General features: G+C 55.7%; 2 protein-coding genes across 2 annotated transcripts; one reads left to right on the forward strand and one right to left on the reverse strand.

Moving 5' to 3' along the window:
- Window positions 1-1841: 1841 nt before the first annotated feature.
- Window positions 1842-3062, forward strand: PTGDR2 (prostaglandin D2 receptor 2). The gene has a single exon (XM_068979131.1). It carries the CDS (start codon window positions 1842-1844, stop codon window positions 3060-3062), a length of 1221 nt encoding a protein of 406 aa, XP_068835232.1.
- A 1434-nt stretch (window positions 3063-4496) lies between these two features.
- CCDC86 (coiled-coil domain containing 86) lies at window positions 4497-12803 on the reverse strand. The gene is made up of 4 exons (XM_068978268.1): window positions 12060-12803; window positions 7334-7463; window positions 5510-5584; window positions 4497-5331 (listed from the first exon to the last, which is right to left on the reverse strand). Exons 1-4 carry the CDS (start codon window positions 12797-12799, stop codon window positions 5212-5214), a joined length of 1065 nt encoding a protein of 354 aa, XP_068834369.1. The 5' UTR covers window positions 12800-12803; the 3' UTR covers window positions 4497-5211.
- Between the last annotated feature and the right edge of the window lie 457 nt (window positions 12804-13260).

The raw sequence follows: 13260 nt of genomic DNA on the forward strand, positions 1-13260 counted from the left end.
CTAAAGGGAACGTTTCAGCACAGGGAGGGGCTGGCATGTGTGTGTTTGCTGAGAGTGGAGTTCCTGCAGCCCCCCTTCCCCAGCAGCTGAGGGACACTGGGTAAGATCTTGCACTTCTCTGAACCTCTGATTCCTCTTCTGAAAAATCGGGTCTCACAGGGTCATTGTGAGTGTAATTGCTCTGCAGACTCTAGAACTTGGGAAATTCTAGCATTCTAGGGAGCACACGGGGACAACAGCTCCCCTCCTCCATACCTGCAGGTCCCCAGCTCCAAGTGCCTCACCTGTCAAGGAAATTCTAGTTTGATATCCTGGGCCCTCATCCTATGAAGGACCATGGTCCCCAAAGAAGGGTGTGGATTCTCTCATCCTGGCCAGAAGTGTCTCCTGTGGAAAGATGGATAGTGAAGACCACTCCCCCTGCCCCTGCCTTGCTTCTCCTTCTTTCCCTCCATCACCTCATGTTTAGAGCTCAGAGGCAGAGGAAAGAGAACAGATTGAGTGCTAAACTCTTGTTTCTCCACCTGCTTGTGTTATTCAGGAAATTTTGGGCAAGTGATGGAAACACTTGAGTCTCAGTTTCCTCATCTGCAAAATGGGGTGGAGAGAAGTACCAGCCCCTTTCTTCTAGAGCCGTGAGCAGGAGAACACCTACATAAAGGACCTACCATGGCTCCTAGCATGTTGTGGGGGCCCAGGACGATCCAAGTTCCCGCCCCCTGCTACCCTGCTGACTTCCTGCAGGCAGCCTCCCACCCCAGCCTCTCTGCCTTCACTGATCTCCACTGGCTGCACTTTGGGTGGTCCTGGATTCTTGATGAGGCTGTGGGTCTGCACTTCGGGGATGTCTGCACATCTGGCCAGAGGCTGGCTTCTCCAGCACTTACCTAAGTAGTTGATCAATAAAGAGCTGTTGAATGAGTGTGTGAGTGAGTGAATAAATGAATGAATCAGGCTGGGTTTCCTGGAACTGGCAGAGTGCCTGTGGCCGCCCCTGGGCAGGGGAGAGGTCTTTTGGCCCTACTGGGCCTCCAGAGCCCAAATCTGGTAGTTCCTCCTGCCCAGCTCTCTCCCTGCTCTTATCTTATTTCCTCTTCAACTATCAAGGCGGGGGGCGGGGGGTGGGGGCGGTGCTACCACTGTTTGCAGCCACACACCCAACCAGCCACCACTGTAGGAGTGAAGGGCTGCAGGAAGATCTGCAGGGAGGCAAGGTCTGGGGGGTGCTGGGGGTGGGTGGAGGGAAGGCACCCCTTAAAGGCACAGACTCCTTCCCTTCCCGTCCCCCAGCCCAGTTGAATCCTCCTGCCCTTTAGGGGAGCCTAACTCACGCCCCAGTGCTCTAGGGATTGGGAAAAGGGAGTCCCGCCTGGCCTGACCTTGGTACCTATTTCTCCAACTGATCTTAGGCTATCTACTTAATCATGCCATTGATATAGTGCTTACTTTGTGCTTACTCTTGTTTGAAATGCCTATAATGGTTGTTGCTGTAGTTTAGTCGCTAAGTCGTGTCCAACTCTTTTGCAACCCCATGGACCAACCAGGCTCCTCTGTGCATGGGATTTCCCAGGCAAGAATACTGAAGTGGGTTGCCATTTCCTTCTCCAGGGAATCTTCCCACCCCAGGGATTGAAACCATGTCTCCCAATGGTAGGTGGGTTCTTTACCACTGAGCCACCACGGCAGCCCCTGAAATGCTTGTATATTTATTAATTCATTTAATTCTCCCAACAACCCTATAACCTAGACACAGTCCCATATCCTGGCCAGGGTCCCCCGTTGCCCAGAACTGCCCCCCTTCCCCCCCACAGCGCCTCTTCCTCTCTGCCGCAGAGCCCATCATGTTGGCCAATGTCACGACGAAGCCGCTCTGTCCCCTCCTGGAGCAGATGAGCCGCCTCCAAAGCCACAGCAATTCCAGCATCCGCTACATGGACCATGCGTCGGTGCTGCTGCACGGGCTGGCCTCGCTGCTGGGCCTGGTGGAGAACGGACTCATTCTCTTCGTGGTGGGGTGCCGCATGCGACAGACCGTGGTCACCACCTGGGTGCTGCACCTGGCCCTGTCCGACCTGCTGGCTACCGCCTCCCTGCCCTTCTTCACCTACTTCCTGGCCGTGGGCCACTCCTGGAAGCTGGGCACCACCTTCTGCAAGCTACACTCCTCCATCTTCTTCCTCAACATGTTTGCCAGCGGCTTCCTGCTCAGCGCCATCAGCCTGGACCGCTGCCTGCAGGTGGTACGGCCTGTGTGGGCGCAGAACCACCGCACGGTGGCTGCGGCCCACAAGGTCTGCCTGGCGCTCTGGGTCCTGGCCGTGATCAACACCGTGCCCTACTTCGTGTTCCGGGACACCATCCCGCGGCTGGACGGGCGCATCATGTGCTACTACAACGTGCTGCTTCTGAGCCCTGGGCCGGACCGCAACGCCACGTGCGACTCGCGCCAGACGGCCCTGGCCGTCAGTAAGTTCCTGCTGGCCTTCGCCGTGCCGCTGGCCATCATCGCCTCGAGCCACTTGGCTGTGAGCGCGCAGTTGCGCCACCGCGGCCGCCGGCGGTCCAGCCGCTTCGTGCGCTTGGTGGCGGCCGTGGTGGCTGCCTTTGCGCTCTGCTGGGGCCCCTACCACGTGTTCAGCGTGATGGAGGCGCGGGCGCACGCGAACCCGTCGCTGCGGCCGCTCGTGTGGCGCGGGCTGCCCTTCGTCACCAGCCTGGCCTTCATCAACAGCGTGATCAACCCGCTGCTCTACGTGTTCACCTGCCCCGACGTGCTGCGCAAGCTGCGGCGCTCTCTGCGGAGCGTGCTGGAGAGCGTGCTGGTGGACGACAGCGACCTGGCCGCCGGGGGCAGTAATCGCCGGCGCCGCCGCGCCTCCTCCACCAACGCCTCGGCTTCCTCCATCTCCGATAGCAGCGGCCACCGCCTGCCTGCGCTCTGGCCCGCGCGCCTGCTCGACTGGCTGCGGGGCGACCGCGCGGCTGCCCCGCAGAGGGACCGCACCCTGTCTCAGGACGAGCGGGGCCCCCTGAACCGGGCGCTGAGCACCACCTCGGGGTAGGAGGCGCGGACCCGAATCGCCCGGCTCAGAACCATTCCATTCTCCCCGGGGAGGCAGGGGCTGGGAACGATCGCGCGTAGTAGCTTCCCCAGGGCCAGGATGTCCAAATGTAGATATCCTGGCTCTTAGTCTAAGGGAGGCTAAGGAATCTATCTGCATGTTAAAGCCCCCCGTGTGACTCAGTGAATTCTTTTCAGAAAAGAAGTGAGTTAAAGCAGTGCTTCTCAAGCATTATTGCGCAGGAGTTATCCAGGGATTCTGTCTGATTGAGCTGGCCCGGCCAAGGGCGCCGCGGGGCTGGGGAGGGGGGCGGGACTGAAATTCCTTGTTTCCAAGTTCCCAAGAGTAATGCGAGGCTAAAACCCTAAGACGTCTCAAGCTAGGGTAGTGGATACACAGGACGCATCTCCCTGGAGCTATTTTAGCAGGTGATGGGTGAGGTCGAGTTTTACATTAAACCAGTAATGTAGTTTTGGAGCAGAAAGTGAGAGGAAAGGTTTGGGAAGCGCTGTTCCGAGCTAACCTTTTCACTGTGGTCGTTTAGGTGTCACTTACTGACCTATATAGGCTTTATCTGTCTGGGGAAGAGGGTCAAGTTCTATTAGCCCCACTTTTTATTGATACCATGTGCAAACTGCAGTGGAGGACAGTTAAATAACCTGCCCAACATAGAGGATCTGCATACTAACCATTGGCATTTACCTGTTTGATTGCTATTAGTATGTGAAAGAGGCCCCCTACCCCCCACCCCATACCCAAGGTCCTTAAGATAGTAAGCTGCTTGGGAGCCTCCATCTGTCTGCCCCAGCACTGCCCAAAATGGCAAAAGCAAGGGGTGCTATGGTCAAATGTTTGGGAAATCTGGCCTAGTTAAAGTACAGTGAGTATCTGTACTGAGGTCTATAGTGTTTGAATGTGCCTGGCAACCTCCAAGACCACAGCCCTTTTTCTGAGCTCACCTGATGTGCCAGCCTTCAGTTCCGTGGGATGCCCTCTGGGGAATGCTGGTAACCCCCAGATCTGTGCGTCCCTCTCCTCCTGACCTCACAGGGGCTGCAGCTCTGACCCTCAGTTGGCAGGTGCAAGGGGTAACTTACCGCTGCACCTCCACTATCCTGTCTGTTTGGCTCAGCATCCCAGGCCTGGTGCATTTGGCGCAGTACACGTCTGGCTGATGGAATACCCATGGAAGAGCCGGGTCAGAAACTTCTGGGACATGGTTCAGGGCTCCCAGTGTTTATTCATTTATTCCCATACTAGGCAAACGAACAGTTGATGGACAGCTGACTGGACAGACATCCCATCCTGATCCTCACCCATGTTCCCTCAGCCCTACTCCCTTGCTTCACTCAGCACTTGGCGCCATCTGACACACGATACACTTTAGTTGTTTATTATGTTTTATCCATCAGAATGAAAGCTCCTTGAGGACAGAGACTTTTGTCTATATTCCCTGCCACCTAGAATTGTGCTGGTACCCAGCAGGCGTTCAATAAAGATTTTTTGCTGGAGACTGGATGGCATCAATTAATCAGATTTCTGGGGGCTTCTGCAGAGTCTGGGACAGGAAAGGGGGAGATAGAGAGATACTGCCCCCCCTGAGAAACACCTTCCCCACCCCATTTTAACTTTAAGTGTTGCAAAGTGTGGTAGAGTTCGATTTAGTCTGCTGGGTGACAGGGTCAGTGGGCTGCAGAGGGATCCAAAACAACCTTTGGAAAGGTTCAGGGAGGAGCTAGATTCCTGACTTCCGGTCTCCTGGCCTGGGTTGGACCCAAGACCCTGAGACAGAGCCCACACATTTTGGGAAGTCACCCTCCAGTCTTCAGCTCCCTGAGGAAGCAGAAATTACTCTTCTCAGTTTGAAGGCACTTGGAAAGAAGAGGGCAGTGGTCGGAAGTGGGAGAGGAGAGGGCTGACCCTTTTCTGTCTTCCAGTCTCTGTTCCAGGATGGAGGTTCCAGGCTCTGTCCGCTCCACAGAGACTTGCCCGATGGCCCTTGAAGGCTCAGAGCCCCGGCTCGGGTGGAGCCCCTGTTTGGAAGCCACAGAGCCAGAGTGCTGGGTCAACAGAGGCATGTGGCCAGTGGCCCGGGGGCTGCCGTGTGTGACACGGTGGTTGGCCACCAAAGACCTCGGCCGTCCTGAGCTCAGACCTTGGTGGCCGGCCGCTGTGGCGGCTGCTTCTGCAGCTGGGCCAGCGTGTCCCGCTTCTCGATGGATCGCAGCTGCTTCTTCTTCGCCCGCTTGAGCTTGGCGGGGTTTCGGATCTGGGGATGGTTGAGGGGAGGGCATCAGTGTGGCCAGGCTTTCCACCTCATTCCCCAAGGAAAGGGAGGTCACTGCAGGGGCCTGGGATTGTGGCATAAGCGGGGGGCCATGAGGAAGCGGCGCCAGGGTGTCTGGAACCCGACATCCAGCCTATCCCCCAGACAGGGTGACACTCACCACTTGGACGATCTCCGCCTTCCGCTCGTTCTCTAGGCGGCGTCTCAGGTTCTCAGCACGGCGTTCCTTCTTCTCCTGGACACAAAGGGGAAGGAAATATGTATGGGTCTGGGTGCTGAGGCGGCCCCGGTCTCCCAGGCAGTGAGAGCTGAGAGAATTCCCAGGGAGGAGGGCCAAAGGGCCACTTATCCCAGCTCCCGGTTGCTCCTGGTGCTGTGGGGGTGGAGAGCCAGAGAGGAAACTATCCCTTTGCCCGTGGGACCACCACCCAGAGGCCTGCTGTAGCAGGAAGTTCCTGACTCCACCTGAGAAGGTGGGCACCCGATCAGGCGTAAGACATGGGTAGTACCCCACCTGGAAACTCAGGCTCACGTGGACAGTGGTCCTTTGCACCATGCCCCTCATCAACTGCCGCCCGGGGAGAAAGGCTCACTGGCCCTTCCCGTCATTTCCATCCTCTCAGTGTCCCCCTCCTCCTTAAAGTCCACGAGCCCCCAGAATGCAAGGGCAAGGGTGAGGCTGGCTTCCCAAGGGTCTCCCCAGTGCAGGGCTAGGAAGGGTGAAGGCTACAGAGAAGAGACCTCAGAGCGATCTGGGTCAGTCTGAATCCTAACGCTGCTGCTTCCTAAATGGGTGACTTTGGCCAAGTGGTTTAAGCTCTGGGCCTCTACCGCCTATCTTTAAAGTGAAGATGTGATTACATGAGATTGCTTTGAGGACTAAATGAACGAATACATACACAGGGCTTGGATCTGTACCGGCCCACTGGGGACACTTAGAAGGTGAATCTAGGTGGAGTCTTCCTCCGGAATGGCTACGCTGACTACTGTCCCTGGTGGGCCCGGGGCAGGGATGGCAGCCTCGAGGCTGTGTGTAGTCAGGGGCCTCTTTAGGCTTTGGCAACTCAAGGTAGAAGGGGTAGCCTGGGCCCGTGGGGAGAAAGGAGAAGTGACACTTGAGCTCCCCAGAGCCTGGGGAAGGTCTGGGCTGGGGGCTGGGCAGGGGCACCCCTGAAGAGGATGGTGACAAGAAGGTTCTGTCTTGCCCAAGAGGGAGCCAGGGCTGCACAGGAAGTGAGATAAGGCCCCAGAACATGGCGGCAGCCACACCATCTGCAAGGTCTCTGCCACAGGAGCTGAGCTGGGGCGACTCAAGACGGGGGACAGATGACTGAGTGACTGGCCCACCTCTTCCCTTGAGGGTGGGCAGGGACCACAAGCTGGGGGTGAGGTGTCTGACTCTTTGGGGGCCCCTGGGACCCCTCAGGTGAGTAAGGTCCCACTGATCTCTCTGCTCCTGGTGAACCAACACCAGCACCTCCCTCTCTCTGGATGCTGCCTGCTGGTGCTTCCTGAAGACTAAAGAGGTTGGGCACGAACCTCTAAGGGACATTTGTGGCCTTGGGGTTGAGTGTCAGGGAGGACTGGAGGATTCTGCAGGCAGCCCTCTCTGCTGTATGGGAGCTGTGTCTCAGAGGACACTGGCAACAACACCCAGGATAAAGCCCCCGATTCGTCAGCTCTTCCCATCAGAGCAGGTCCAGGGCAGGGACCCCTGAGCCCATCTCACTGAATGCTCTGATCACCAGTGAGGAACCAGGGGTCTTCATCCTCAGCCTCCTCCCATCCCTGGGGCTCACATAAGCCTCCTGGCTAAATGTGATGTTCCACTGGGCTTCCCTACCCTGGGGTCCTGGACTGCGCTTCTGCTTCTGGCCCAGCTCCCTGTCTTCCCAAGGTCTCTGGGTTAGAGGACAGCTCCTCTCCCCAGTTGCCCCTGTTACGGCCAACACCCGCTCAGTCCCCTGCCCGGCCCACCCCTCACCTGCCGGCGCCGCTCCTTCTCCTCCTCCAGGTGCCGGGCGAAGTCCTTGGCCAGCTTCCTCTCCTGCCGGTCCTTCATCTTCCGCTGCCAGGATGTGCGCAGGGGCTTGTCCTGAACCATCTGGGAAAACCTGGATGGGGGGAGCGGGTGTTCAAGGAGCCAGTGCGATGCCTGCTTTCCTCCCTCCTCTCAGCTCTGGGCCTTCTTCCCCAGAATGCAGTCAGAATCACCTCCCCACCTGCCAGCTTCCCAGGCAGTTGACTGTCCAGGCCTGGGGCAGGAAAGGGCTCCCAATCACACTCAAGGCCATTTCTGAAGCCCTGGTTATGTGCCTAAGGCGGGTACTCTCATTCTCTCCACTTTACAGAGGTGCTGACCAAGGCTCAGAGAGGCGAAATAATTGCTCTGGGACATCCTGCTCCTGAGGAGCAGTCTGTGATCAAAGGTCCAGGCCAAACGGCCTCTGCTACCAAGCTCCACTGCTCTGCCCAAGTGCAGGGGGCCTGGGTGTGGACGCCTCTGGAGCAGGGTTCACTCCCTACTGGGGTGCCCGTTTCATCTCAGAACATGTGAATGGTCACGGTCCCCTGCAGTGATTCAGAGTCTCTCTTCCCAGCAGGGGCAATGTGAACACGGAGTGGGAGCTAGGCAACATCAGGGAAGTCTGGATATTCTAGAGTGACAGTGACAAGGTCACAGGAGGAGCGAGATCACCTCTGTAAGAACACCACCAGGATCTAGGGGTTGGATGACCTATGTAGGATACACTGTAAAATCTTCCAGGAAAAAGGAAAAACACTTTGAGGAGCAAGAAGGAATGAGGAACAAGCCCAGGCAAATGCTGAGGGCTGCCTTGACTGGTGATACGGGCCTGGGGGTTTCTGCAACCATGCCCCTCCCTTTTTTTTCCTGAACGATTTGAAACCTTGGGTGCGGGTGTCCCACGGGCCTTCTTTCCTTCTCAACAGATCCTTTCGTAGTGGCCTTTCCACCTCCCTCAATAATTTCTTGACTTTCCAGAGCTCCTGTTTATCCACATCCACTGTATCACAGCCCACACGGTCACAGTAAGCAGGGCTCTGAAGGCTGCAGTGGGCACCGCGCAGAGGCCCCACTCCCACCCCCGGGGAAGGCTCAATACTGCTCTTCCAGTTCGTCTCTCCCCCTGCCTGCTCCCTAGGAGTCTGGCACATACAGCCTGGACCCTGACCCCAGGCCTGTCCATCCTCAGCCTGCTTTCCCCCCTCCCCAGTTCTGCCTGCCCCACCCCAGCCCACCCCCGACTGCTCCCTGTCACCCTCCCCAAGGGCCTGCTGCATGGACCCCCTCCCTGCCCTTACATCCGGGCATCTCAGACTGGGGCACGAGGCCCCCAAAGGGACAAGACAGAGGGGAGCTGAATCCCCCCTGGGGCAGCGGTGGAGACGCCCTTTATCTACACTGGCCAATCAGGGAGCGTCAAGTCACACTGGCTGCTGAGCATTTGAAAGGTGGCTGATGACCAGGAAACTGAATTTTGAACTTGAATTGTAAGTTATTTAAATTTAAACAGCCATAGGTGACTGATGGATAAGACATTGAGGCAGTGCAGTCTCAGAGCATTGCATTTACCTGAAGATTGAAGGAAGCCAGGTGTGGATCCACCACTTACTACCTGTGTGACAGTCGGCCAGGCAGCCTCTCTGAGTCTGTGTTACCTGGAGACGAGGGCCATTGCCATTGCAAAGGGTGGTGGGAGGGTTAGTGGCTCTCAGCCCGAGAAGTACTTAGCCCAGTGCTTTGAACATAGTAGGTGCCCAGTGAATCCACCCTTTAGAGATGGGAGCTGGCTCACTCAGGGAAGACTGGGCAGAAGGGGGCATTGGGCCTAGATACGGGAGGTGGGCCTTCCCAGCCTTGGCTGCCTCCCTCAAACCCCCCCACCCATCCCTCCACAGCTGTAGTAGGTGCTGGCCTCCCCACCCCACCCCCCACCTTCTGATGTTACAGCTCACTCACCAACCACCAGAGCTGCTTCCTCAAAGATTCCAAACACCCATTCCACTGCCCTTCTGGCCCTTATCCACAGGCCTGGTGCAGCTTCTGAAGGTGCTTTAATTCTACCACAGCAGCTTCCTTACTGGTCTCCCTGCTCTCGCCCCAGCCCTCGGAACAGTCTGTCCTCTACAGGCCACACTGGTCCTCCCAGAGGTCAGATTGAATCACTCTTTTGCTCAATACTCCCCATGGCTCCGTTGTGCACTTGGGTCCCTACAAGGACCCGCGTGACCTGGCCCGGTGACCCCTGACCACTCTCCTCCTACGGTGCCCCCAGTGCCCACTGATGAAGCCTCTGGACTGTTTCTCAAACAGGGGAGCACAAGCTTGCCTCTGGACTTCCTGTTCCCCTTGCCTGGATACTCTTTTCCGATATGTTCATTCAAGCCTCTGCTCACATCCCCGGGGCAGTGAAGTTATCTCCGATCACTGTGAAAACGGCCCACACTCTCTGCTCTTTTCCTTGTTACTGATATACTATGGGTTGGTTACCCGTTTCTCACAACCAGAATGTTTTGTTTACAGCCACGCTTACCCCCAGACCCTAGCTTGATGCAATGAAAACTGGTTAAATGAATGAACTGCCTTTTGTTTTCATTCATCTACTTGTTCAACTCAGTGTCTAGCATGTGCTGGGCTCTGGGGGAATCCAGCCATTAAAGGTAAATCCCCCCTTTCCTGAAGCCTCTGGTCTAGAGGGGAAGCTGGCAGCCCACAAGAATCACACAACTAAACAAGCATTTGTGCAAGCATTTATACTTCTCTTTAACAAAAGAGAAGTATAAGGTACAATGACAACACACAGCTTGAGGACTTGACCCTTGTTGGGTTGGAAAAAGAGGGCTTTTCCCAGGGAGCGATGTTTAAGCCGAGCCCTGAGAGATGAGCAGGGACTGGCCAGGGGGACAGCCTTTCAATAGCAGAACAGTATGTGCAAAGGTCCTGAGCTGGGAGGAAGCATCACCCACAGGGGCACACGGAGGCGAGGTCAGTGTGAGAGATGCTCAGTGATGGTGGAGGAGAGGGAGAAGTCCGGAGCACGTCTCCAGGCAAACAACAGGAAGTCAGGAAGGGTTTCATGCCGTGAGCTGGGACAAAATACCCTGTTTCTCTCGCTTCTTGGTATCCTCTGCTGAGCCTGTTCGTGGGTGCAGGCAGCCCCCTCTTGCTCAGCGAGCTCATCTCCCCCCTCCACCTCCCAAGTACCAGGCTCCCACACTCAACTTGCTCATCACCCTCTTCCCTCTTCATCTGGTCCTGCCTGGCCATCAGTGGCCTCAGGATTCTCTGGGACGTGTGGCATCGATGTGGAAGGGCAGTGCCACCACCCACTTCTCCAAGTCCAACAGTCCAAAGTCTCTGATTGGTGACTTGTAGGAAATTACTCCCTGTTTTAGAGTCTTCTCCATTTAATGGGGGAGGGGAATAGTTCCCACTGCCTTGGGCTTCAGGGGATTCAGCAATATGACATCTGCAAAAGGCCTAGCACACAAAGCATGATATACAGTCAATTCTTAGTACATTTCTGCTTCTTCCTTAAAATCACTGCCTTCCCCGTGGTCCCTCACTGTCACAAGTTCCTGCCTGCCAGGTGGTTTTATTGTTGTTTAGTTGCTAAGTCTTGTCTGACTCTTTCATGACTCCATGGACTGTAGCCTGCCAGGCTCCTCTGTCCATGGGATTTCCCAGGACCCCTCCTTACTGGCAGCCTAAACACTTCCTTAATCAGCTGAGCCTCTTTGTTCTTTCATTTAACAAGCATTTAACTGAGTACTCACTGCCTGCAGTACAGAAAGACATGACCTCATGCATACCCTTTAGAAGGGATAAGTTAGGGGGTTTGGGATTGACATGTACACACTGCTGTATTTAAAATGGATAGCCCCAAGGACCTACTGTATAGCACAGGGAACTCTGCTCAATACTATGTCAAACCTAAATGGGGAAAGAATTTGAAAAAGAATGGATACAGGTATATGTATAACTGAATCACTTTGCTGTACACCTGAGACTAACACAACATTGTTACTCAACTATACTCCAATAAAAAATTAAAAGAAAAAAAGAAGGTTGCAATCCAGTGCAAGGTGGATCTATAGAGCATAGGTAAAAGGCTTTCATGCAGCCTTCAGAGTCAGATCTGTGTTCAGGTCCTGCCTCTACCACTCATTTAGCCTCCCTGAGCCAAGAGGTCCTCACATGTAAAATGAGGATAATCCTAATGCCTGCTGTTTTCAGAGAGCTGATGGGTAGATTAAATGCCAAGATGCATGCTGGTCCCTGTTTGAAAGGCCCTTCCCCTGAACAGTAGGTACTAGAATGCTTAGTAGCAACCTTTATACTAGGTGCTTATTAACGCCTTTATTAAAAAGGCAAATAACTGTAATGGATGTTGGTCCATGAAGACCTCCCTTGCTGGTATACTTGCTTCTGCCCCATTATAAGAGAAGGCGGAGACAAAGATAAATTGTGTTGAATGAACACAGACAGGAGAGTGCTATCCAGGGGTCCTTTGAGGACATCCCTGCCTGAGATCTCAGTGCATTTTACCACTTTCGGGTTATAATGACATGTTTGTGTGACTTCCCACTGATGTGAGCTCTGTTTAACCCATGGCCTATCTCCAGACTGCACCCAGGCCCCAGCACCACACAAAACCCCAATGCTGCCCTGTTGTCCCCCACTTCACCTCTTCTTTGAGCGGTCCTTCCACACCCGCCCAGACTTGGGCTTCCCCTTCGGGATTACAGGAACCTCCTCCTTCGGCTTCTTGGACGCTGGGGCCTGGGCCGAAGAACCTTCTCGCTTCTTTGGCGCGGGGCCTTCTCTCGCCGGCTCCCCAGCTGCAGGTGGCTTGCTCGGCTCATGCTGATCCCGTGGGGAGCCGGGCGACCGCGGTGTCAGCTCCTGTAGTGGCTTCGAGGGCTCGGGACCCGGTGCTTTCTGACCGGGGAAAGGCTCTAGTGAACCTGAGTCCTGCTGCAACTGATGTCGAGGGCACCCCGGGGTCGGCTCCTCCTTACTCTTAGGCAACTCCGAGTCCGCTTCTCCTTGGTTCTGGGAGAACTTTGGTGACTCCTCACTTGGCTTTGTCTGAAGTAGGTGGGATTCAGGACTCGATTCCGGCTGACTTTGGGGAAAATTCAGGTCTGGATCTCGCTGACCTTGGGGGGACCCTGAGTCCAGCTCTGGCTGCTTTCGAGGGGACCCCAAGGCTGGCCCCTTCCGCAGACTAGGTGATCCTGGGCTTGTCTCCGGCTGACGACTGGGAGATCCCAGGCCCGGTGGAGACCTAGGCTCCTCCGTTTCTTCTGGGTTCGACTCGAACTCCACAAGGGCCCGTCTCACCCGCAAAACTGAGGTGGGGTTCTCCGGAGATTCAGGCTTTAGGCCTTCAAGCCGCCGGCTGCGTCTCAACGGCGTATCCATGGCTCCAGGACCAACTCCGAGCCCACGTGCAGCCTCCGGGACTACCGGCGCCGTCCTATGACGTCAGACGTCGCCACGTCTGTGCCTGGCAAGAGAGGCTGTTGCCGCAGAGGCCATGTTGGTGATGGGCGAAGAGGAGTGGGTGGAGTCCGGGGGGTGGGGCCTAGGCTCACTAGGCGCATGCGCAAAGCGCATTGGCGCATTTACTTGTGATAGACGAGTTCCAGATTAAGAGCCGCAGTTGCTTTTCCCAAGAACCCGGTCTCCTGGGAAAGAGAATGTGCAGGCGGAAAAAGGAAGAGAGGGACCCATTTTTGGAAGAGGATTGGGAAAATATTTAGGGAATCTGAAGGCAAGGCTGGATGGAAACTTTACCGCCAACTCAGTCCTGTGCAATTGGACAGGGGTTCTCGATTTTCTCATTTGTACAAAGGTGGATGCTTTTGCACTAGTTTGGTCCT

Source organism: Capricornis sumatraensis, chromosome 8, assembly GCF_032405125.1.
Source record: "Capricornis sumatraensis isolate serow.1 chromosome 8, serow.2, whole genome shotgun sequence".
Classification (NCBI taxonomy): Eukaryota; Metazoa; Chordata; class Mammalia; order Artiodactyla; family Bovidae; genus Capricornis; species Capricornis sumatraensis.

Coding starts and splice junctions, on each gene's coding strand:
- PTGDR2 (XM_068979131.1), top strand. CDS start 1,842: ATGTTGGCCAATGTCACGACGAAGCCGCTCTGTCCCCTCCTGGAGCAG.
- CCDC86 (XM_068978268.1), bottom strand. CDS start 12,799: ATGGATACGCCGTTGAGACGCAGCCGGCGGCTTGAAGGCCTAAAGCCT. Junction 5,585..7,333: donor AGAAGGAGCGGCGCCGGCAG/GTGAGGGGTGGG, acceptor CTTTGTGTCCAG/GAGAAGAAGGAACGCCGTGC. Junction 5,332..5,509: donor AGGCGGAGATCGTCCAAGTG/GTGAGTGTCACC, acceptor AACCATCCCCAG/ATCCGAAACCCCGCCAAGCT.